The 26,357-nt window shown below is 44.2% G+C and overlaps 1 protein-coding gene across 1 annotated transcript; it reads right to left on the bottom strand.

Moving 5' to 3' along the window:
• Positions 1 to 5,366: 5,366 nt before the first annotated feature.
• On the bottom strand, positions 5,367 to 22,463 carry LOC141998814 (E3 ubiquitin/ISG15 ligase TRIM25-like). Its single transcript, XM_074971797.1, has 6 exons — positions 21,873 to 22,463; positions 17,179 to 17,274; positions 16,194 to 16,427; positions 13,313 to 13,475; positions 10,496 to 10,558; positions 5,367 to 5,908 (listed from the first exon to the last, which is right to left on the bottom strand). Exons 1-6 carry the CDS (start codon positions 22,461 to 22,463, stop codon positions 5,367 to 5,369), a joined length of 1,689 nt encoding a protein of 562 aa, XP_074827898.1.
• Positions 22,464 to 26,357: the final 3,894 nt, after the last annotated feature.

Below are 26,357 nucleotides of genomic sequence, written 5' to 3'. Positions count from 1 at the left end.
CGGATTAAGACCTTTAGAGGCCCTAAGCACTGAAAAGATTATGGTGCCCCCCCCCATATGTAATTCAAAATAAAAACAATAACTATACTGTAAAATTTTATTTTTCAAAATGACATAAAACTTACATGTATGCTGAAATTAAAATAGCTTCTTTCTAGATTTTCTGATTGCAAAATTCTGGATAAGTTAATTGAAGCTGACTCGACGAACCATGTCCACTTCCATACACAATAGGGAAAGTGAATCAAGTCTGTCCTGACACATTGTTGTTCTCTGAGGGTTTTTTATTCTTTTCAGCTGAGAAACAAGAGCATTCTGTGGAGCAGTTAGTAATCATCAGTGTTAGAAAAATACGTAGTGCGATCTCTACATTTGGAAATACACATTGTATTCCGTCTTTCAATATTGTCATGAAGATCAATGTGACTGAATTTCATTTTTCCTGTTTGATTAAACTTTGTGTGCATATAATAGTGGAACTGCTGTACTTCTCCACAGAGATTCATGTTCAAGTCAACAGAGTTTGAGTCAACTAGCTTTTGGGAACCTTGTGAATACTGTTCATCAGATAAGTCCATATTGTTTAGAAAAGAAAATCTACTTGATGCTACTTTGTACGCTTCACCTCTCCTCTTCATATGAGCTTCAAGTGTATCAATTATAGCATAGTAAGTAGATACATGAAATTACACAATGTACACTATTTTTGTGTTTGTGTGTATGTATAATATAATATGAAAGAAAACTAATCAAGTACGTATAACTCAGGAGAATAATAAAACATTATTTATCAATTTCAAAATTTATCAGTAATAAAACAAATTTATTGCAATAGATGACAGGATCTGATTTCCTCCCATTATTTCGATCTACGTTAGTAGGACGCCCCATGGTTTAGGTGGGGATAAATAATAAAAAGAGAACAGAAAAATGGGGGAAGAGTGTGTAGTGGAGTGTAAGGAAGTCTAACAAAGTTCTGATTTTTCCCATGATGACTACTTCAATGCTTTTTTTGAAATATCAAATATCAATTTTTTTTAAAAAAAAAAATCTTTTTTTGGTGTCCCCTGCTTTGCTGGTGCCCTAAGCACGTGCTTAGTCTGCCTATTGGGTAATCCAGCCCTGCGTGCTGTGCCTGTGTTTGTCCAGAAGCGAGATTGCAAGTGAAAGTCAACACCAAAGAGAGAATCTGCATTTTCTGTCTTTGCTGTTCTTTTTTCCCCTTTCTGTGTGTCTTGTTTTGCCTCCTAGGAAATGAGATTGGATGTTAATAACAATGACTGCTCCAGCCCATCTTTCATTAATTTCTCTTTTCTCCCAAAAGACATTTAGTTATTACCACCTTTAATATCATGTAAAAGAGGGTCAAATAAGGGGGGTTTCCTTCTAAAGACTCCCTCCAGCTAAAGGGAACAAGGGACGTTGTTCAAATGAAAGCCTTACTTAATACTTTACATTTCAAATGCTTTAACAATTTCCCCCCCACCCCTTTTCTGTATCTTTAATGAAAGGTTAAAGGGACTTTTCATGATGTTTGCCATGACACTAAGCAGGCTGAGGTCTTCGTATATCAAATCCTGAACCTTGTTTAAAACTGTTTGGATGTTGGACAGTGACTGGGTTATGTTAACACCTTTTGGCTCTCTGGGCCCATATATTCCATCTAAATTAATACAGCAATTCTGACTGACTTGAAAGGGTTTTGTGACTGAGTAGCAGACGTCACTCTGAAGGATCTGTAGAAGCAATGTTGTGAAGGAGAGTTTTCTCTGCATTTGCGCCCACCCCAAGCATTCAAAAACCATGAGTCAGGCTCCCCAGAATCATGATTGGTTTAAAGATCATGACAGCTCCTTAAACTACAATTTTCCCTTCTGATTTCTGAGCCTCTACGTGCCTTAAAATCACGTTTTCCAGCTTTTCTCCATGACAATGAGGGTTGGAAACTTACTTTTCATTTAAAAATGACAGCTGAGATTCTCTCCTAATCGCACAATGCCAGCAGATGGGACACTAAGAAAAGCGACTCTCACAATTGTATCTAGTGCTATTTGGTGCAATGCTGCACCTGCAAGACTACCCCCTCCAGTAACACAGTGCTCTCCTGTAGCCAGGCAGAAGCACTGGCTCAGTACCAATGCAGAATGCTGCCCGCTGAATTCCCAGCATCATTTCCTGCAGTGCTGGAACTTCCTTCCAAGTACTGATTAGACCATGTCCTACTTGGCTTGTGAAAATGGGAGGCAAAATAGCCTGAGGTAGGTGGGATGGGGGTGCAGAGAGAAATGAGAAAACATTTTCTTTTAAAATGCCTGAAGACGACGCCCGGGATAATGAGACTATTAACTCAGGCCGGCTTTGCAAAGCAGCCATAGAACTGCCTTGGGAGACAGCCACAGAGCTTTACTGGGATGCAGCCAGTGCTGTCATCCGAAGCAAACTGCCTGCACTCGCTGCCAACAAAGGAACAATTAACATTCAAAAGATCTTTGAAGTTAACTTGAATGTGCCTGTTAGGAGGCCATGGTGACATAGGTCTGGTGAAAAGCTAATCTAACCAGTACAGGGGCCAGCTGACTATTGGTTAAAGACCACAGAGGAGCCTTTAAAGCTAGCCAAAAGATGTGGAACTTCATTCTGCTGTAAGTTACGCTAGTTCAATCCCCACTGAAGTCAGCGGGACCACCTGGGGACAACTGACTGAAGGATTCAACCCGCTGCTTTTGGGAAGAAACAAACTGTGACATGCTGTTTTCTCCATTTCTCTTGAGGTTTTTAATGAGACACACATTGGTGGAAGATTGCCAAAGACTGCAGGGCAAACTGAACTACTACCACAGTACAGAGAGGAAAACCTGGCTTGAGTGTGCTTCCTAATGGCTGACTTTCCCTGCTGAATATAGATGCAAAAAAACATGAACACAAATTTTGGCCATGAGATAAGATGGCCTGCTCACTGAGGCTGTGGATAGGGAACTAAGTGAGGTTCTTTGGAGGAAGAAGCTCTTCTGATCACTTGATATGTTTTATCTATCTGTTCAGTCCCCTTGAATCTCACTCAAGCCCTCATTCTATTTTTAGATGCTAAAGAAGGCGTTTGACCAGGTTGAGAGGAACCTCTGTCACTTAAGACAGAGTGGGCAAGTAGCTTAGGTGCAGAACCAGCAATTCTCCAGTGGCCAGGTCTAAGGCTACATTTATATCTCCAAATGAGTGCAGAGAAGCCTTAATGGAACACAGAATCCAGCCACAAGGAGGGAGAGAAATTGTGTAGGCTAGTAAAAAGGGAGCACAACTTGGAATAATGGGTTAATATTAAGAAAGGGAAAATCTAGGGTGAACAATGGGAAACACTTTGATAGATCAGTTGGCATATGGAATAATTTCCCAAGAGATGTGATGGTGCTAGAAATGCTGCCCCTTGGGATATTTCAATCTTGGCTTAACAAAAACATTAAATGCCTAATAGGGAACAATTTTGCATTGGCTGGAAGGTAGACTAGATTTCCTAGGCTCTTTAGTCAGCACACAAACAGATGACACCAGCACACTCACTGACACCTTCCACCAGTTCAAAGGGGTACAGCAGGATCTGACTTGCCCTGTTATTTGTCCTGGTGATAAAACTTCTGGCATACAAGATTAGAGGGAACTCTGGAATACCAGGGAGAGACCACAGTAGTGGAAAATGTAAAATCACCTTGTATGCAGAAGGCAACCTCATTACCAGTATACAATATTCATTCACAGTTACTTGAAAGAAAAGCAAAAGATTCTGGGTCCGATCCATAGCTGGTGTAAATCTGTGTAGGTCTATTGACTTCAGTGGAACTAACTCAAATTTATAGCAGCTGAGGATATGGCCCATTGGTACTCCTGGGCATTTCATAGAATCATAGAATATCAGGGTTGGAAGGGACCTCAGGAGGTCATCTAGTCCAACCCCCGAGAGATTTGGATGAGAGTTCTTCAGAAATGAGTTGTCAAAATGAAGGATATCCTTCTACTGGAAAAAAATCTGTTGTGTTTGAAAGGGGACACCTGCCTTAGGGCCCCCAGACCCCACCCCACTCCTGACTTGGACAACCTCTGTTCAGACATGTTGAATGCAACCTGGAAATTGAGTGAAATCCTGGTTCCACTGAAGTCACTAGGAGTTTTGCCACTTGGAGTTAGGATTTCACCCAGTGTGGTCGGCATGTTTGACGCCAGATGATAAACCCATACTGCAAGGCACTGAATATATACCAGAGTTAAGTAACAGTGAGTTTGGGAAGAATACAGCAGGTAAATTACACAGGAAGAGGCTTCACAAATGGATTTTGGTCCCTGTCTTTCTTTGTTCTGACTTGCGGTATTTGCTGTCAAGTGGTTTGCTCCATGCTGCCTTGCAAGCTTGTACTTAACTGACATCTTTTGTTGAATCTGGTATTTTGCTGAATCAATGTAACGGGAGGAAAAATTTATGACGATAAAATGACTCTTCTGGAGCATCTTGCATCTGAAAAGCCTTCGTAAGCCCTGGGCTAAGGTTTTCATAAGTACCAAAATTTCACCTGCCTCAATTTTTAGCACACTCAACTTTAGGCCCCTAAAAGGAGCCATTGTAACCCACACATCTTGTGGGTGTGGTGTTCTGTCCCATCGAGTGGCACTGAGACCACTTAGAGAGATAAAATGAGTCTGCTCTACAGCCTTAGCTAACAACCAGCTCGCTTTTAGCTCATGCTGTAGAGGCTCATGCACTAAGCTCCAGAGATCCCTGGTTCAATCCCACCCACCAGGGTCTGTCGGTGTTACACCTGGTTTTGTTAAGGTGGGTGCATAGCACTTTCTGAAAATCAGGCCTCATTAAGGTGTCGCTTGTTGTGGCACCCCAAATCACTAGTCACTTGAAAATCTTGGCCTACCTGAAGAAGCCTTGCTACCTCCTTGCAAAACACACGTGTGTCACTGTTTTTACAGATGGGAGGGCAGGGGAGAAATGAGGCACAGAAAGGTTACATGACTTGCTCAATGTCACACAGTGAGTCAGTGGAAGAACAAGCAATAAAATGCAGGAGTCTTGGTTCCCAGCCTCTTCAGAATTACAAAGGTAATGGAACACCAGGGAGAAATGGTGCATAAAGGAAAGGCTGGTGTAAACAGGTGGATGATAGTCCCCTGTCACCTCCAGATGACCCTGAGTAGTGAACAAACTTCTCCCAGGGGAATATCAAGTGTAAACACCATTTTGCATCACCTGCTTTTTTACCTGTAGCCAAGCAATTAAAAAAACCTACCTCTGCAGCCATAAGGTAGAAGTGAATTTTATTAGCAACAAAGAGCCCTTGTGGGCTACAGGGAGCAAGTCTGCCCTTACTGCTTCAAGGTAATGGATGCTGCTTCAAGGTAATGGAGCCGCCGCTGCTCACCATGACTGCAGGATACAGTGGTTCTGTGAATGTGGTCAGGAAGCGGTAGATGAGGTTCATGGTGTTGGTGACACCATAGAAAGTCAGGGAGCCAGCAGCATAGTCCAGGAAGACGCCGATGGTCTTGTAATAGCTGCCCTTCACCACGGTTTGGATGTTGTTGTGCCAGACAGAGAACTTCAAGGAGTCCCACTCCAAGCACCAGGAGGTATTGTTCCGGCCAATCAGGTAAAAGATACAGCTCTTCCCAGTCTTGTGCATATAACTGTAGGTTGCTCCCAAGCAGACCCATGAGTCTGAGACCTCGACTTCCCAGTAATGGCAGCCCTCACACAAGCTGCGGGTACATAAGACCTGTGGCCAGTGGTTGAATCCCTGGCAGGACCCGAAGAAAGACTCCATCAGGATGCCCATGTTCAGCACGGAGTGGGTCTCCTTGAACAGCAAGAGCTCCTCGCTGGCGGTGTTGGGATCGAAGTTCAGATTGCAGTAGTCTGTTTCACAGGAGGCAAAAGGAGATACAGCCAAAGTGAATCCACTCCTGACAGGTGTGGGGAGGGAGGCGTCAAACTGTGTCCTGCTCAGTCTAGTTCCGTTCCCAGACCAGAAGGGTGGGGAACACTATGATGAAGGGACTGATATTAGCTATTCCTACCATGAAAGTGGCAAGGGGCTGTTTCCTCTCTCCACAGAGAGGATTTGCCGCTAGTGGTAAGAGAAGTGGTGGTCATGTAATGCACTAAAAAAAATCCAATACATGCCCAAGTTACTCTGGGAAGGACTATGGCAGATTTCGTCTCACCTACACTGGCATTACCCCAGGGTTACTCTGACTTCAATGCTGTTAACGCCTGAGTTTTCCCTGGTGTGAATGAGAGAAAGCCACAAGGGTTGCTGCTCGTGTCCTAGACAGCACTGAGCATCCTGTCAGTATTTAAAAACATAGTACTGCTTGAGACAGGTACAAGCTTCCCTTCTGGCACAGAAGTAGCCTGAAAGAGCAAGCACCATATGGAGCTCCAGATCAGAGCCTTAGCTGCAAATTCAAGTGGTCCATGTAGGTCATAGTGTATGGTCTCTTTTCCTTGTGCTCCCCTGTCTGTATCCACCTCTTCTCTTACCTTATGCTTAGATTGTAAGCTCCAAAGAGGTAGGACTGTTCTTTTTGTTCGGTTCATACAGTGGGAAACACAATGGGGACCTGGCCCATGACTAGGGCTCCTAGGTGCTATAATCATACAAATAATACTATGAACATTTTTTATGACTCTTCTGTCCTGTGCTCCTAAAATGTAATATGCTGTGTAGGTAAAAGTGCGCTTTTTTGCAAGAAAATGTCATGTGTATCTAAAGTTAAAGGAAAAAACCCACATGGTGTAATATTGTATCTGAGAAATAACATATGATCACATATGTGTAGTACACTGCAAGGGAGAGGAGTCAAAATTGCGTCTACAACCATAACTCTGACCTGTCCTATCTTCCACATATTTAACTGTGCAGCCTTAATTGTCTCCTCCTTGGCTTTTATTAAAATAAAAAAAAACAGTGAGGGGGAGAAGAGAGGGAAGAGGAAACCCCGCAGTAAAACAAAGCCACTTTCCTCTCCAGAATGTTTGAAACTCTCTGTTGGCCTACAAATTGGTTGTAACAAGTGTAAATTCCATAATATGAAATTATTTGGCTAGACACCTCTAGGAACATCCTATCCCAGGTAATTTAGGGGGAAGCTTCTCTACTGTGCAACTTAACTGGTGTATGGGAGACAACAACACTTCTCCTTCCAATTCCTAGAGTGAATTACAGCAGGTGTCCCACCTGTGACCCTTAAAAGGTGAGTGGCAGCTCTCCCTGAGCTTGCCACACCTTCAGCATGCTGTTCACTCTTCTGCTAGCTTAGCCCCACGTGATGTACATGGGGCTTGCAGCCTTCCAGAACATCACTCGGGGTCTAATCCTACTCTCATTCAAGTCAATGGGGATATGGTCATGTCCATCATTAGCCTAGTTAACCCCGCTCTGTAAGATGTCCTGGCTCACATGCACAGTACATTTTTTATTTATTTTTATTTTTCAGTCAAAATAAGCCCAGTTTTCACTGAAGCACTTGGACTCTTCTCATTGAGGACTGTTGACATAGCAAAGCTCAGTTTCTATCCTGAGCTATTTTGGCTGTAGAGTAGCTTCAGAAACCTGCAAGATTATTTTTAATAAGTATATTTTCCCCACTCTCCTGGTACGCCAACAAGCCAATCTGATTTTTTTGAACAAAATGGATCTTGAAGCCAAAACAATCTTTTTTTTTTTTAAATTTAATTTAGCTTGAAAGGAGAGCGTTTCAGGAAGTTCTGAATAACTATATAAATAGGGGTGTAGAATGGATACAGCAGCTTTAACTATCGCAGTTGTCTCTTCATAACAAAATAATTTAAAAGTCCTATAAGATAAGACCCCCTTCTACCTTGTCTCTCTAATCAAGAAGTTATGCATATAGGGCCCAGTCCTTTTCTGAAGCCAGATGCAAAATTGGGCTTAGGTTTTTTTTTCTTTTCCCTCCAAAGACAACTCCCACCCAGAACTTTTCATTATTTATGCTGTGGGCTAACTTTTTGCTTCTAATTCAGCCAATGAAAATAATTCTAGTCAGTTTCACTCTCCAGGATAGTGCTGCAGGGTTTGGGTTGTTGGAGAAAATTTTAATTCAAACAAAACCCTTTTGATAATTAAGAAACTTAAAACATTTCCCTTCACTTTAGGGTTTGTATAGGAAAAATAATTGGTCTCAAAACTAACTTTAGTCTTAAATTCTCTTTTGTGCAATAGCTAACTTTAAATTTGTAACCAATACTAAGATTATTTCATATCACTTTTCCTCTTAACTCCTTTCTATTAAGACATGGTAGATCCAATTTGGGACAGATACAGAACACAAAATCCTAGTACTAAGTAGAAATGAGTTGTTTTTTTTTAAAGTACTTTCTCAGGTATTCTTAAAACTAGGCAGAGCTACCTGGCTTTGCTCTATTCTGAATATAAAGGAATACTTTTTTTTTTATGAGCCTGAATCCAGCCTATAATTCTGCAAGCACAGTTTAGACCTACAATTAATTGCAGTTGCAAATGTTAGACTAGATCCAGTTACTTCATTGTGCCCACAAATCAAGTACTTAGGCTACTAAATCTTATCACTTGTGCCTGCAATTAGTTGCAGTTGAAAAAAACCACAAACAGAAAATTGTGTCTGCAAAATTAGAGATAATATTTCAAAAGCAGACCCATACTGTTAACAACATGATCTCTCATCAAAAATACACTAACGCTTAAAGGAACATTGTTAGTTTTTTTAAAAATACCCCTGATTTATATTACACAAACTTTAGATTATTACAACTGAAATAATTTAAAAAATCTAACTCACCTGTTACTATATTCATTTTATTTTTTGCATTTCTCTCAGCTTAGATAGTTGTCAATTTCACTTTTGTTCAGTCAGCTCCTAGTCTATTTCAAGCTCGGTTTTATCCCAGAATGCCTTGGCACTTACCTTTCAAGAACCAGGGAACCTGTTTCCATTAGAATTTCAAAACAAATCCATAGAAACATGGCTTTTGGTCTTGAGTTTCTGTAAAACTCATTTTTCTTAATTTTTTTACTAAACCTAAATTTTGGGTTAAACCTGACCTGATGGCATCCTCTGGGTCTATACTGAAATCTCTCCTGATATCAACAGTAAAACTACAGGTCAGGCAACCTTTGCTTTAGTCTGAAATTGTTTAAACAAGATTCAACTAGTAAACTGATTGGAAAGACGCCTATGCATTTCCTGCTTTGGCGGACATAGGGTAGAATTGATTCCGGTAATGACAGGGGCCAAAGAAGCCCTCACCATAGTATGAGCCAAGGCAGCTCTAAACTCTAGCTGCAACAACCTCTATGGACTATTGCACCCCTGTAGTATAGCTGTTTATAGCTTCGAAACACCCCAGCACCACCTGGTGTCTTGGAGGTTCTGCAGGTAGGGGGTGGCTGCATAGAGGCAGATATTCTGGCCTTGTGCCTGCTAGTAAAGCTCCCTACATAGAGAGGTTCTTTATTGCTGGTTTGCCAATGAATTTCCCATAGGAACTGTGTGGAAGCAGGCACCAGGCATCGTACTGTGTTCAAGTAAGTGGTTAGAGATCCTCTGTTCTCATTAGACTGAATGGCACACCATGACTTTCGCCCATATTAAAAGTGACACTTTGGATAGATAGTAGGGGGATGGGCTATATGTGTGTGTATGAACTTCATAGACATGAGGCTTTCATCCAAATCAAAAGCCTCATGTCTATGAAGTTCAGACACACACACATAGCCTATCCCCCTACTATCTATCCAAAGTGTCACTTTAATATTACTTGGCACTTCTATAGAGCCTTTCATCTGAAGAGCCCCAAGCACTTCACGAAATCTTTACTAAAGAAGCCTGAAAACCTCCCTGTGAAGTAGGTAATGACCATGGTCCAAATGGGGGAAGCTGACACTGGGGTCTACCCAGGGTCACCCCAAAGAGTCGGTGTCAGAGCTGGGAACAAACCCCCGACCTCCTGACTCCCATTCTCTTCCCACGAAACAATGCTTTCTTTTCAATGGGAAGCGTTCTCTCCATTAAGGGCCAATCCTGCCCTTGTTTAAATAACAGCAAAACTCCCATTTCCAGCAGTGCTGGGTTCAGGCCTTTCGATTACAAGCTCTTTGGGGCAGGGACTTTTCAGTCCCATTTGTACGGCACCAGCTACATATGGAGATCACATGACACACGGCCACTAGTCTGTTGCCCTGCAGATGACCGTTGTGTCTACAGTTCTGCTGCACTGCCAAAGTGGCCCATGTCTGCTCCGCACAACTCACGTTGTTCTCACAATAAACATTTTGCTGCATCTTTGGCTGGTCTGCCCAGTCTTGTGTCAAACTGTGGCAACTTCAGCTTGTTGAGCTCCCTCAGTTGAGGACACTCTCAACTCGAGCAGTTACCCTGCACCCTCCCCAGAAGCCAGAAAAAGAAGACTGGGGAAAAGGACAAATGTGGTACCAACACCTACATTTCAGGAGGCTCTTCCTGTCCATATCTGCTGGTATCACCTCATAGGGTTGCATTGTTATTCCTGTAAGATGAAAGAGACACAGCAGGGGCTTACGCTGCTTGGGAAGTGCAGGTGGATGTGTGAGCTTTGGATTAGATGGGTGGGGTGGGGGCAAAAAGCCACCACCTTTCACTTGGGACCTTTATCCCTCTCCCGAAGTGAAGTGTTCTACAGGCTGGAAAATGTTCAGTTAAGGTAACTGGCCCATTTTGACACATCTCTGCATGTGTGTGCTCCTGGCCAGAGCTGGACCCAGAAACCCTGAAATACCACAAGAGAAGCTGTTCTTACACTATTTCCCAGCCTGGTCAGAAACCTTTTAAGTCTGTTCTCCTGAGATTTCTAGCAATAGGAGCTTGGACAAAGTACCTGACTTTGGATGTGTATTCAAACTGAAGCCTTGTGAAATTAATCCATCCCTCTCATGTGTGACCCTGACTGGGTGCACCTCTGTATTCATATCCTACACAGTACTGTAAAAATCTTTGCACAAAATATGCCTTGAGGTATCATTTGAAAACTAATCACTCAATGCTCAGTAACCTCATGGTGAAATGTATGCAGCAACATTGCGTGTAAAAGTATGAAATCTCCCCTGTATAATGTTAAAGCACGTGTTCAAACTCACATAGCCCTGATTAGATAAAACTGGTCAAGCAGGTCTTAATCACAGGGGTGTGTATTTACCTCAATTTGCATGTATGCTGTATACAGTCCTCAGACAGTGAGAGGAAAAAGGAAGACCACAAAGAAAATCTGAATCTCAGCAAACAGAGGGGACAGAAGGAACCACATGAACCTCTTCCCACCCCCAAGACTCCATGTCTCCTTGCTCAGCTGGAAAGAACTTTATCTAGGGGTCACACACAGGGAAATGCATTTCAAAGGGTGACTGTACTCTAAAAATGAGGGGCAGAAATACCCCAAGTTCTCTCCCTATCCATCTCTTTTCAACCTAAGAATGCAAAAGAAACAGCCTATGGACTTTGGGGGCAGATCCTGACCTGAAATTTGGTCAGCAGTGATACTGGGAACCTGTGGTAAGAACTTCACCTTGAACCACATCTAGTCTGTTTAGTACTAGGAAGTGTTTTTATCTGTTTCTTGTAACCATTTTTGCCTTTAATGCCTTATTACTTGTACTCAAAGTCTACCTCTTTGTAGTTAAAGAAACGTTTTTGTTCTTTAATCAAAATTAATCCAGTGTGGGTAATTCCATTTAAAAGGGGCAAGTTGTTGTATATTAGTCCCTTACAGGGACAACCAACCTTTGTTATCTGAACTGTCCAGGAGAGGACTGGACAGTGCAGAACAAAATACACATTTTTGGGGAAGGGCTGAGATTGGGAGTGTGGTGGAGTCCCCCTACAAGTGGTAGCTAAGCCTGGTGGAAGCCAGCATGTGACTGAAGAGAGGCTGCAGCCACACACACATGCTCAGGGTTTTACCTGCATGCTGGCAGGCTGTTGGTGAGCTACCCAGGTGGGAGCTACAGAAGTAAAGCATTAAGAGGCCTCTAAAGTTGCAGGGCAGGGGTGACACAGCCCCTCACCAGTCTGATTGCATCCCAAAATCAGCAGGATTTATACACAGCTCGCTATCTGAAATGAGATTCATACTTTAAGTACCCGGGTCACAGTTTTAAGTGGCTGGGAACAGTCAAAGGTTAGTTTTGTTATTTTCTGTTTACATATTTCAGGTAAGGGAACTAGAAACAGTAAAGCATAAACAGGAGTGAATACCAGCAAAGCATCGATAAAGCTAGGGCTGGCCAGGCTGGAGAAAACACCAGCTAACCCCAGGTTAGCTGATAGCCACTGGAGGATGGTATGTAGAGGTAGTGGTGGAAATTGTCATAGACCCATTGAAGTGAATGGAGCTCTTCTGACCTATGCCAGTCAAGGGTCTGGTCCTTGGTGACTGAACTGGATGGACAGTCTGTTCTGACTGGAGCTAGAGGAGGGAGTCCCCACCGTGGACTCCAGCCCCCTTTTCTAGTGCCCCAATCGAGAAGTTAATGGGAAGACGCTGGTGGCTGATAGCACATTCTACAGGCAAAAGCATGAGCACTAAATGGGAAAGTGAGCTGGAGGAGACAATAGGACTCAGTGTAGGAACAAGAGCCCAGAGATGAGACTTCACAGGCTCGGAGGTTCCTCAATAAAACCCTGTGACGGAAGTGGGAGGTTAGTACCCCTGAAACTGGATACATGAAATTATGAGGAACAAAGTTGTTCAAAGCCAGTGGGTGACTAGGTAGCTAAGCAATTCAAGAAACTATTCATCAGATGTATCTTCCAGTCTCTTGCTCCATAAAGGGTCTCTACTTGGGCTCCCAATAGAAGGCTGGTGGCGCTAGATCCACAGATGCAATCGCTGAATGCTCTGCAAAGCAGCATCGAGGGAGTCAACCGACCTATTGTCTAGACCAGCCAGATATAAGTTCACAGCCATTCATGAGAGGAGGAGGAGGAGTTCAAGGGAGGAAATGGTGACCACCTTAGACCGGAGAGGCAGGGGATATTTTGGAGTCCCGACCTGGTCTATAGTCCATGGTAAAACAGAATTCCCCTCTGAAAACCTGGTGAGGGTGGGGTATTCCCTGTTTGAGCCACTAAAAATGTATATGCCATGGCCAGGACTCTGTACAGGGAGATCAGTAAGCAGGATGTTTTCCTAGCCATCCAAAGGAACTGGAACCTGGGAATGCATTGCACAGAAAATGCCCCCTTTGGGGGAAAAACATTCAGATCTCAACGGAAGAAGCTCACTCACCTTTCATGAGGATTTTATTGATGAAGCAGAGGCCAACCATCGCTAGCTGAGCCTTCAGGTCACCCAGAGACTGTCTAAGGCTGACAAAGCTTGAGCTCTCCTCGCACTTCAGACTGACAACGGGTTCAGTGCAGGTTCCCAACTTCTTGAGCTTTGGGAATTCCTAGCAGGACAGAAACCTTTTTTTTAAAAAAGAAACCTCCTCAGCGTTCATGGAAAACAGGCCACGGGACGAGATCTGATCCCCTTCCTTCCATGGACTCCACAGAGTGAAAGGGACTTCTTGGAGAGTAAGGAGACCCTAACCTGGGGTAAGCGCACTGGAATCTGGCCCATAATGAATTTTTCTAACTCAGCCCTCTCACCAATCCGCTCTGAGGAAGGTTCCAGAGTGTATGTATGAAGGGGCACATGTCAAGAGGACCCCCTGGTTTGAAGTGGTTTCCATCATATACAGGGTTTACAGTTTGGTTCAATGGCTCTCGGCACCCCCACTATACACATTGTTTCAGCATCCTGGGCTGGGTGACATTTGCCTCAGTGCAGAGACCTACTCTGCAGCCTATGCACCACTTAAGTTCCCCTTATGCCCTCAAAATAGGGTTTAAGTAGTGCACAGGCCATGGCACAGGGTGGAATCGCCCCTTTCTGAAGGACTTGTTTGGATGAAATAACAGACTTTATAGCCGCTCGAACGGCCAGACAAGATCCTTTCCTCCATTTTGCTGGAGTCTTTGTTATCCAAGTAAATCCTCTTGGATTTCACTGAAACATTGACTTCTTTTTTTGGTGTTAAGAAAAGTTCCCCGCTGCCTCAGAACAAAAGCATGCAGTCCAGAAAAAACAAACAGTTGCGCTTAAAGCAAGGATTAGTAGCATATGCAAGAAAGAACATTTAACAGCTCTATGTGGCTACTGTGATGGTCCAATTTGTTACCATCTCATTGGACGGTTTATTTCCAAAGCTAAAGAGGCTTTTTAAAAACAAGGTGAGTTTTAAACCTCTTTCGATCTGGGAAATTTGGCCTCACTGTTAGCTTCCGAGGGGGGTGGGGGGGGGGGCTATGTTGATTTACACTAGCCACGGGGCTGGCTTTTTGGCTCATTCAGTCTCAAGGTGGTTATGGTCATGTTGCTTTGACTGTAGGAGGGTTACAAAACTTCAAATAGAGTTGTGGGAAAAAATTCCCCCTACTTTGTACCCTATTAAATTCAGAACTAGGCAGATGTTTACCCAGCATGACGCGGCTTAGCTTTTGAGTGCATAATATTCCTCAAATGTTTGAATTAGAAGATTCCCATCTGTTGATTTCCATATAAAGCCTGCAGTAAAAAATATTCAGTGTGTTTCTCTTGTCCCTACCTTCATCAGTCAGACACCACCAGGTTTTTGCAGAGCAACTGGGATGATTTGTATTGGTTTCCTGTCTTTCTCTTGGCCAGACCAGAACCTGCTAATCTTAAACACGTTTAGTAATGAATTAAATATTTTGCATCCTTGGACTCCAGAGTTTTGGGTTCAATCTCTGCTGTACCACAGCCTCTGTGTGAACTTGGTCAAGTCATTTACACTCTCCATGCCTTGGTTTCCCATCTGTAAAATGGGGATAACTCCGAGACTATTTGGACTGTAAGTTTTCTGTGGCAGGGGCTGTCACTTTCTATGTGTTTGGGGTGCTAGGTCCTGTACGATGACTCCCGTCTTGGCTAGGGCTTCTAGGTGCTTCTCTAATAATAGATTCACAGATTAAAGTCAGAAGTGGGGGAGGGATAGCTTAGTGGTCTGAGCATTAGCCTGCTAAACCCAGGATTTTGAGTTCAATCCTTGAGGGGGCCACTTAGCGATCTGGGGCAAAAATTGGGATTGGTCCTGATTTGAGCAGGGGGTTGGACTAGAACTCCTGAGGTCCCTTCCAACCCTGATATTCTATGATTAAGGGGCATCTCTGGTGTCTAGTCTGACCTCTTGCATAACACAGGCCATAGAACCTTGCCCAGTAATTTCTGCCTCATGCCCCCACCTTCTGTTTGAGCAAAAGCATCTCTTCTAGAAAGCTATCCCAGTCTTGATTTAAAGACTCTCAGTATAATAATCTGTCAGCCTTTAGCTAAAATAAAGCAAATGCAAATAGACGATCTTCTGCATCTGAAGTTTATTTTACCCCTTCCAATCAATCAGAGGGCAAAGATGATACTGTAACTGTTAGTTTGTGATTATAATGAATAATGGTTGCATGCCATAACATTCCCCCTTATGTTCCTCGTCCCCATGGTTCTGTTTCCTTGGCTGATAAAGTGAAAATGATCAATAAAAATCGGTGCAGTAGTGATGGCTACAGGGTGTTCACAACTACTCTAGTCTGAGAGTACATCTGCACCTGGAGGTGGGGGTGTGATTCTCAGCTCAGAGGTGTACTTGTGCTAGCTCTCCTTGATCTAGCACGCTACAACTAGAGCGTAGTTGGGGCAGCATGAGTGGCAGGGACGGGCGTTCTGTGTACGTGCCCATCTGCGACCCTAGGTGTGTACTCAGGGTGGCGGGGCTTTATTAGCATGCCAGCGCTCTTCAAGCTGCCCTGTGTATCCTCAAGCTGGGAATCCCACCCCAGCTTCTCCCTGCAGAAGGTGCTGTAAGGAATGACCCAGAAAAGCGGTCTGTGAGACCCTTCTCAGCTACTCCAGCCATAGCCTCTACCCACCAAAAGTTGGTATAGGAAATTCACCACTACTGTACTTCTTGCCTGTAGCTGAAGTAACTGCAGGGGGCAGTGGTTGATGATGTGGATGCTAAGCATCAGGCCAGACCTCTTACACAAGGACAACTGGGCCATACTGGTGGGTGCAGTTTACTGTGGTCACAGGTTGGAGGGGTGAACTCTACCTGCAGGAACTGTTGGTCACTTGCATTGTCAAGGAGGTCTGTCAGCCAGAGGTTCTGCTTGTTGAGGTCAGCAAGCTTCCCTTGCTTTTGCTGAATGGAATTCCCCAGATGGATCAGGGCTGCTCTCTCCTCCTTGTCCAAAAACTCCAACACCTTCACCTGCATTCGTTTGATCTCCTTTATAATCTCTGCAAAGCTTTGGTTCACCTCGTCTCTTGAATTCTTGACCACTTTCTGGGTGGGAAGGAGACACACACACACACACACACACACACACACACACACACACACACACGCACTCCAGTCACTGCTCTTTGTAACGCACATAGATTCAAGACCTGATGTTTGCTGATGCTCTCCCAAAAAGGGCCTCCCTCACTCTCTCTGAGCAGGTTCTGGGCTATTGGCTCAGTAAATAGGATAACAAGAGGAAAAGGCCTCTGCCCTACAAGGATAGTTAAAGTACCTTTGGGCAGATTCTGCTGACCCTAGCTCATGCTGAGTAGTAGCTCACTCTGCAAGGGGATCGCTCCCATGGCTCCTCAGCATGTTAGGGGATCAGAATCTGACCCCCTTGAGGATCCTGCCTTGTAAGCTCCTTGGGACGGGGACGGTCTTTTGGTTGTGTTTGTACAGGCCCTAGTACAGTGGATCATGGGCCACTGTTGGGGCTACGGGGTGATACAAATGAACAATAATAAAAAGGAGTAACTTTGTTCCTTCCTTGGAAAATCTTCCAATATTTTCTGTAATGTACACAAATGCCATTGAATTGAGGGTCTCTTTGCTTGCTCAGTTACAGGGAGAGACCCTAATACTAGGTACCTCTGAGGGTAGAGACCCGCCCCCCCTCTGGATCTCATGTGATACAGTGGCTCTTGTTTTAAGATCCACCATATTAAAGACTCTCTGACAGTTTGCTGTTTGGGAAATAATTTGGTTCATGCTGAGTCTAATGTATTCAGAGTGGAAGCAGCAGTTTTACCGTGAGATAGATCACCCTCCCTTTGTGTTTGTGACTGTCTGATGCCATCATCAGGATCTGGTTTTCCACATTGGCTTGTACTCTCTTGGCCTCCACCTGGGAAAGGAAGAAACATAGGGTCATAGAATATCAGGGTTGGAAGGGATCTCAGGAGGTCATCTAGTCCAACCCCTTGCTCAAAGCAGGACCAATCCCTAATTTTTGCCCCAGATCCCTAAATGGCTCCTTCAAGGATTGAACTCACAACCCTGGGTTTAGCAGGCCAATGCTCAAACCACTGAGCTATCCCTTTCCCCCCCATGAACATATTTACATTCACTGTAAATATATTCTCACCCTACATGTAGCATTCCATGACTACACAAATGCAAAATTCTCTGCAGAAGCCACTGGTCACTGAAGAATTGTGCTCCCGAATCTCAGCTTTCACTTAAAAAAAAAAAAAAAAAAAATCAAGTTCCGATGGTTGGGAAGACTTGGTAATCTGATGCAGTGTTGTCCTGAACCTGAGACAGTCTGTAACAATAGTTCTGAGTTGTCAGCTACTCCCATTCATCAAGAGAGTGTTCAATCTGAAACCTAAAGAGGATAATTTACATATCCATATTGTCAGTGAGTTATCTGCTAATCACTAATAAAAATATCCAGCTAATTGGCCAGTCCCTCAACAAATGTAAAGCAGCATAAGTCTATTAATACATATTTTCCATTTACATAGTGCTTCCATTTCAAAGCATTTTAGAAGCAGGAATCAGTAGGGCTCGTCAAAAATCTTCCATTAATTTTTTTTTATAGAGTGAAATGGGGTTTTTGACTTAAAAAAAAAAAGCCAGCTTTCCATGGGAAAAATTGATTTTTCAATTTTAAAAAAATTAATGCTTGAAAACTGAAATATTTTGATTCAGATATGCTCCAGCCGTGCCTCAAGGAAGAGGTGGTTTAGGTGCCTCATGCTGCCATTATGCCCAGGACTCCCACGATGCACTGCCTTCTCCTCAACATTGGGAAGACTGTGATGCATTACGGGAAATGTAGTCTGGTTGGGAGCCTAGCCCATAGAAGAGAATTCAGACATGAAGTAACCAGACTACAACTCCCATGAAGCATTGCAGAATTTCCAAATTGAAATATTTTGGATTTTGATTTTTTTCACTGAAAAGTTGAAATTTCCTGGGGAAGCCCATTTTCTGGCCAGCCTGAAGGATCATTTAAGTGCCTTGTGTAGTGGAATGGGGCAGCTGTTTAACAGTGCATGGCTAACACTACACAACAGGTCAGGTAGGAAAGTGAAAATTACCAGATCCACTTGAAACTGGAAAGGGTATTTAGATTGGCTGAATGTAACTGGTCAAAGAAAAAACCTGCCCAGGAGACAGGGGCTAATGTCCCTAACTCTTATCAAAAGAGGCCTTTCATGACCACAAGTGATCCTTGCATTTACATCTCATCAGAGAGGTGGTACTTTCAACAGCACAGTCCTACACACAAACACCTTCCTGGGATGTTGGTTCAGTAGTAACCATGAAGGAATGCCAGCTTCACAGCTTCTGGTAGCAGCCTGTGTTTCCTGGGTGGTCTCCCATCCAAGTGTGATTAACAGTAATAGTATAATAAATGTACCATAAATTCACACTGTGCTTTACAGAACATGGTCTCATCCTGCAAAAAGCTCCTTGTACGCAGACCTCTTCACTCCCCCATAGGGCCTTGAATTCAAAAGGTGCTCTACAGTAAGAGATGTTCCCTGCCTTCAAGAACACATTGCCCAGGCCTCACCCTTCTTAGTCTGAGCTCTAACAAGCTCACAGCCCTGAGGAGCATGACCGCAGAAAAGCATCTGGCAATTTCTCGGCTCAGCTCCCTGCTGATTACAAACCTGATGAAACGCAGACTATCAAAAACCCAGTGTTCCAACTGGCGCATCAGCCAAGCCTCTCCTAGGACACTATTACAAATGATAGATCCACTGCAAATTAACTTTATTCCAAAGGAGCAGATCAACAAATGGCCCTGCTTTGGCTTCAGCAGTTTCGTTCTGTCTGTTTCTGCACTGATTGACTTCTAAACAACCAGAAATAGAACGGACAGAGGAATACCTGCATCTCAGGGGATACTGGGCTATTTATTGCTAAGTGCTCAGGACCAGCTCCTCGTCTGCTGCAAGTCAGCAGAGCTTCTCTGATGTCAGTGGAGCTGGGCTAATTTACACTAGCTGAGGCTCTTGGCCCACGCTACAGATATAAAAGAGCAAAGGCATGATATCCGGAGTTACAATCGGTTTCTGCCACGTATTTATAGCTGAGCAAAAGCTCTTACCTATTCTATGGGCTCTTCCTGGCGCCCATAACAGTGCTACGTGGGCATCAGTTCTATTACCCCTTCCCTCCAGCACTATCCGATTTCCGCAGAGAAGGCAACGACTGTCAGGAATCCGCTGTGCGCGGTTGCCGTTGTTCCATGACAAGATAAGCATGCTCAAATCTTGTGCTACAGCATGGCAGCTGAACTCCTTGCTGAGCCCAGGAAGGCCAGTTCAACAGCCTCCATTCCTGTGTCTTTTTGCCTGGTTGGCCAGGTCCACTAAAGAGGGGTTTTTGCCTTCCTCTGAAGCATTAGGTGCGACCACTGCCAGAGACAGGACCTTATGGGGAGTTGTTCAAGGGCATGTAGATGCCTGATTCCCATAGACTTTCAGTGCCTTTGAAAATCTCTGTTCCTAAATGTGAATCATGTCTCAGGACATTATAGTTAGATGTTACTTTTTAAAATTAAAACTTGGCATTGAAGACACGGATACAGCAGGCAGGAAGCAATAGATGGGTAAAAGAAATGGGCACATGACAACCGGCATGTGGGAGAGCTTTAAGCACACACTGTTGCAAAGAAAGGATGCTTCTGTGAGCTCTTTTCCAAAGCTCTCAGCAATGGCCTAATTCTGCTCTGACTGAACTCAATGGAAATTTTACCATGGACTTCAATGGGAGCAAAGGGAGAGGCCATCAGGGGGTGCTTCTGAAAATCCTATTCAACATATTTATACCAGGCTGCTGAATCTTAACCAGGTGCCATTTTATGATTATTTCCCCTCTTTATAGTATTCTGAAGTACGGAAAAGATTTATTCCTTCTAATCCCTGCCCCCTCCCTTTTCCCTATTCTCTACTCCAAACTAATCAGGAAGTGACACGGCTGTTGGAGAACTCAATGGGATTACCTCCCACTGTAACCCATACACCTCCTGGGTGTGGTGCTCTGTCCCATCAAGTGGTACTGAGACCACTTAGAGAGAGATTAATGAGTTTGCTCTACAGCCTTAGCTAATGGCCATGTGGCTTTTAGCTCATGCCATGGAGGCTCACGCATTTAGCTCCAGAGGTCCCAGGTTTGATCCCGCCCGCCGATGACTGGGGTCTGTCAGTGTTACATCACCACCAAGAATGCAAAATTCCATTCAATGGTTTCCTCCTCGACGCTTCTTATGTTCACTTGCAGATGGGCCTGTCTTTAGGGCTTCCCCCCCACAAAGAGTTTAGCTTCCACTCTCATCAAGTTCAATTGTCTCGGAGGTTTTCATTTGTTCAGAGGATAAAGATGTGGGAGGCCAAGTGGAGGTGGAGTGCTTTGATCCAATTTAGTAAGAAGCATTACGTCCCCTTCAATAAGGCTGGGGAAAAAAGCATTTTCCTCACATCTGGTTGGTGGTGTAGCCAGGCATACATGTTCCCCAGTAGACAGAGGCATGGATTGATTAGATCAGTTTTTCCTAGGGAATATTTCAGGTCTCCTATTCTGCATCCCAGATTTTTTTTTTTTAAATCTTGGGACAGATCCAAGCAGTTAGCAACTTGTTGCAGGCATTTTAGACAAGCTGCTCTGGAGTTAGGTACAAATTTACTTGTTCTCTCAAGAGAGCCACCTACTTTAATATCTCTGGAATTGCCTGCCCTGGAAGGAGACTGGGAATTGACTATACAGACGGTGTGTCTCCACTAAAGGCCTGATCTAATTCTCCTTGAAATCAATGGACCAGATCCTCACATGTGGAAAATCAGCATAGCATCATTGATAGCTGATGATTACACGCATAGTCATCCCATGGATTCCAGTGGGTGTTGTATCACTCTGTGAGTGAAGAAACTATTGCAAAGTCATTACTGCCGGGTTGGTTGTCCTTGCGATGGTCACACATCTGCATGGTGATGTGTTTGATTATTTTGGTGCATTACATGCACAGGGCACCTTACAACAGTAGTTGTACCAGTGCATTCTGGGGGATTCCTGAAACGCCTATCCCATAATGCACAGCACTGTGGCTGAAAACAAGGGCTTCTGGGTAATTTTCAAAAGTGAAATACTCCACTGTAGGCTGGTGTTAGAACTCTCTGAACCAGGACAGCTTCCCATTCGTACTGGTTCAACCAGACTTCTGCTAAAGATCTGACATAGGTGTTGTAAGTAATTATTATGACCAGAGGTCTGGGGTGGCTGGTTTGTGTGGGTGCAAGTCTTTGCACAGGTGTTGCAAGCACAAGGAGTTCCAAAGAATGGTTCCTTCCCATGCTTTTTATGCAGTGTAGACATGGCTTTATTTCAGATCTAGATAGCTGCTTTTCTAGAGAACCCCACTCTTCTTCCTTATTAACCCCCGCCCCCTCCTTAGTCTGGGCTCAGAGGAAGAGAGACATCCATACTTACCACTTTCCTGGCTCTCTTCTCTTGTAGTGGGATTGCATCATGGTTCTTGTGTTCCTCTCGGATGCAGGTGTAGCAAACTAGCCCACCCTCCGTCCTACAGTACAGCTCCTGCAGCTTGTGGTGCTTCTGGCATAGTCTGGCTTTCAGGTCACCCATGGGTTCCAGCAGCTGGTGGTTCCTAAAAGTTTTGTCTTCATAGTGCAGCTGGGTATGGTTTTCACACAAGGAAGCCATGCACTGCAGGCAGGACTTGATGGACTTCACTTTCCTAGAGGAGCAGAGATCACAAGGGACGTCATTTGGACCCGCTATGGGAAGCTTGGCTGTCGCCTGAGCCTCCTCCTGGGTGAACTTTTCTGCTATTTCTCCAAGGCTTATATTTTTGCGGAGTCGAGGCCGTGAGCTGAAGGGTTCTCGGCACTGTGGACAGTAGGGACACTCCCCAATCACAGCTTGGTGGTCCCAGTAATCCTGCAAGCAGTCCATGCAGAAGTTGTGCCCACAGGCGGTGGTGACTGGGTCTGTGAACACCTCCAAGCAGATCGGGCACACGATGTTGTCCTCAAGGAAAAAAAGATTTGTGTTGCTCATGGTGACAGAAGCCTCAGCTGGGATGCTCCCTCCCAGATCTGGGTATCTAGAGTTCTGGGAAACATGAACAGACACAGGTTTACTCATTGTATTCACCTTTCAAGACACTCTGTGGAAAGTGATTAATAGATTTGTAACATTTTTATGAAGCTAGATATTCTGATGTGAGAGATCATTAATAGATTTTTAAGGCAAGAAGGGACCGTTCTGATTTTCTAGTATGGCCTGGATAATTCAGGAGGTCAGTACTTCTGGTGGAACTCAGGCATATCAATTGATGGAGATCAATTGATACATCCGTAGGTAACAGGCGCTGGAACTAGGAGTGTTGGGGGTTCTGCCACGCCCCCTGGCTTGAAGTAGTTTCCATCATATACAGGGTGTTAGGATATAGATATTCAGGCCTGTCTGTAAAGGCCTATACGCTAAGAATTTAGCTGTATTCTTATCACTTGGCTAGTTATAGAGGTATAAAAAAGAGAATCAAAATCACTGTCTGCCAGTGTAAGGTCCTTCTCTTACTGTGACAGTCTGAGGCCCTGTGCTTAGGCTAAGGCCTTTGGCTAAGCAACAGAGGCAGCCATAAGCTGGGAAGCGACTGGTCACATCCTCACATTCCAAACTAGTCACATTGAAATAAGGTGCTATTGGGCTGTTAGGCATTAATCAGGACAGGATTGTATTCCTATCGCCTCCAGAGAAAGGGAAGTGCCTAGAAGATGTAAAAGGAAACTTAGTTTGATAGCATCCTGTCTGGCAAGAACTCACTTATCAATAGCTGGGATGTGAAATCCTCATTTCTGTGTTTGTTCTATCACTGTAGTCCCCATTTCCCCATTGTTTGTCTGTATAATCTCTGTCTGGTTCTGTGATTGTTTCTGTCTGCTGTATAATTAATTTTGCTGGCTGTAAACTAATTAAGGTGGTGGGATATAATTGGTTAAATAATCATGTTACAATATGTTAGGATTGGTTAGTTAAATTTCAGTAAAATGATTGGTTAAGGTATAGCTAAGCAGAACTCAAGTTTTACTATATAGTCTGCAGACAATCAAGGTATGTGGATGTGTGTGGGGGAAATGGGAACAGGGAATCGGGGTGGGGAAATTGGAATCATGTTTGGCTAAGGGCAGGAATGGGAACAGGGACACAGGTGTAAGGCTGTGTGGTGTCAGAGCTGGGAAAGGGGACACTAAGGAAGGAAACTGGAATCATGCTTGCTGGAAGTTCACCCCAATAAACATCGAATTGTTTGCACCTTTGGACTTCGGGTATTGTTGCTCTCTGTTCATGGGAGAAGGACCAGGGAAGTAAGTGGGTGAAGGAATAAGTCCCCTGGTTCAATGGCTCTCAGCACTCCCACTACACAAATTGTTCCAGCGCCCCGTAGGTAAATTGTTCCAATAGTTCATTACCGTTACTGTTAAAAATGTGCACCTTATTTCCAGTGTGAATGTGTGTAGCTGCAGCTTCCAGCTGCTGGATCTCATTACTCCTTTATCTGCTAGGTTAAAGAGCCCTTTCATTTCAGTTATCTTGCACCCCCACACATGGGTGTGTATTCTTCTTCTTTTTTTTTTTTAAACAACAAACAAACCAACCATGTGGCCCTTCTCTAGTCCCTTTCATTTAAAGATCTCCATGCACTTCCCAGACGTTAAGCTTCACAATCACTAAATAAAGTATTTGTCATTGTCTCCAGCTTACAGAAGTGGACACTGAGGCACAGAACAGTCGAGTGACTTTCTCACAATCACTGAGAGTACGTCTACACAGCAGCTGGCCCACACTGCAGGGCTCAGTGTAGGTATTTGGGCTGGAGTCTGGGCTCTGAGACCATGTGAGGGGGGAGGGTCTCAGAGCCTGGGCTCTAACCCAAATGTGAACATCAACATTGCTACTTTATAACCTGAGCCTGCATCAGCTGACCTGGGCTCTGAAATCAGTGCTGCAGGGTTTTTTTTATCACAGTGTAGACATATGAGCTGGGAATGATAGTCGGGAGTCCTAGGTCCCATGTCCTACACTATCGATAGATGTACTTCTCTGTATCTAGGCAAATACGCTTCTGCTTGAGCAGTTCCTTTCTGTGGATCAATCTGCCTGCATGGCTCTTTCCTTGCTTCCTAGCTTGGAGGGCCTGTGGGGACAGCATACTCTATTGCTGTGTGATAATAGTGAGGGAATAGTACAAGAACTCTTAATGTTGAGTCTTTGTTAGCTAGGAGAAGGATGGTCACAATAACAAGACCAGAGACACTAAGATCAGCATGAACAGTCATAGTTGGAGTTTTTCCCAGTAGCGCCACATAGAGGTTGGCTACTACAAGTCTATCTTTTTGAGGTATTGGCAGCCCACCAAAAAGACACAAGGGATCAGAGCAAGGGGAACATGAGGAAATGCAGGACCCCAACCCAGGTGTGGGCTGTTCTCTAGCACAGTTGAGCAGGTGCAGAGACCATATGTCCCTTTGGAAAGCCTGAAGGACCACAAACAGGCTACTTTGGAGAGGGCAAGAGACAACCCTCCTCATTCAGCTGAGATACTCAAATTCATTGGGCTGAAAGACTCTCAGGGAAGAACTATTTTTCAGGACAAATTCAGTTTTGGACTAAATGAGCTCATCTCCCATTGCAATCAACAGTGACTGGCTTATGGCAGGGCTGAATTTGGGCCATTCTCTTGACATGGCAAAAACCGCCTGTAGAAGATGATAGTTCATCATGTCATTACTATATTTTTAAAGACATGAAATCTTGTTAATTTCCTATAGAATATTCCAGTGGGTGGTAGGTGGTGACCAATCCAAAGATTTACAAAATGAACGGATTTTATGGGCCTACCAATTCTGGGTCAGTGATCATTCTATCGCAAAGCCAGACTGTGTCAAATGCCCCATACTTACCTGATCTATTTGGATATGAGGTCACTCATGCCTCCCCATGCCAATAAGGAAGCAGTTACATGGCAATACCAAAGGATATTCCCTGACAGTTGCCACTCAGACAGCCTGGCGCCCCTTCCAATGCCAAGTCACTGATTGGTTTTTGTTCTCCCTGGCCCTTTAGCAGCTCCTCCTGAGGACTCCCTTCCAGTAGGCAGCCCTTCATGGGACAGCGAAGTCTTCTGGATGACCTCATAATCCAAACTCAAGCTTCACTGAATATTCCAATTATGATGCCATCAGACAGCGTGATCCACTGGAGAGGCTGAATTTACTCTGCCATTTCCTTGGAAGAAGGGCGCTGGAATAAACCTCAGAGGAGCTGCACAGGGAGTGGAGACACTAGACTAGCAGCAGGCACAGAAATGTGGCAGTGTTCCTTTCTGACGAGTTCTGCTTCTTAAAAGCTCTTGGGCAAAGCTCTAGACTGCAACTGGAGGCCAGCTATGTTGCAACATGCAGCCCAACTATACTCCCTCCTTCAGGGTTCAAAAAAGAACTAGATACATTCATGGAGGATAGGTCCATCAATGGCTATTAGCCAGGATGGGCAGGGATGATGTCCCTAACCTCTGTTCGCCAGAATCAGGGATTGGGCGACAGGATGGATCACTTGATGATTACCTGTTCTGTTCATACCCTCTGAAGCACCTGGCATTGGCCACCGTCGGAAGACAGGATACTGGGCTAGATGAATCTTTGGTCTGACTCAGTGTGGCTGCTCTTATGTTCTCCCTCCCCTACTGCACTGGATCCGAACACTCCTGAACGTTAGAAAACTTCAGAGCCTATGCCCATGCAGAAATAGTAAGAGCTTTATGTATGTAGTAGTAAGAGCGGGTTTCTTCACATGGGGTTCACTTTCATCTCATGGTTAAAAAATAGCTCACAATAGATCTTGTAACATGCCTGCTGTGGGGAGCAAAGAAAGGGCTTGAAAACAGAGATA

Source organism: Natator depressus, chromosome 14 (assembly GCF_965152275.1).
Source record: "Natator depressus isolate rNatDep1 chromosome 14, rNatDep2.hap1, whole genome shotgun sequence".
Lineage (NCBI taxonomy): Eukaryota > Metazoa > Chordata > Testudines > Cheloniidae > Natator > Natator depressus.
The sequence above is the reverse complement of the archived record's forward strand: the minus strand, read 5'-3'. Positions and strand labels throughout refer to the sequence as shown.

Coding starts and splice junctions, on each gene's coding strand:
- LOC141998814 (XM_074971797.1), bottom strand. CDS start 22,463: ATGAGCAACACAAATCTTTTTTTCCTTGAGGACAACATCGTGTGCCCG. Junction 17,275..21,872: donor AGAAGAGAGCCAGGAAAGTG/GTAAGTATGGAT, acceptor TTCCTTTCCCAG/GTGGAGGCCAAGAGAGTACA. Junction 10,559..13,312: donor CAATAAAATCCTCATGAAAG/GTGAGTGAGCTT, acceptor TTCATCTTACAG/GAATAACAATGCAACCCTAT.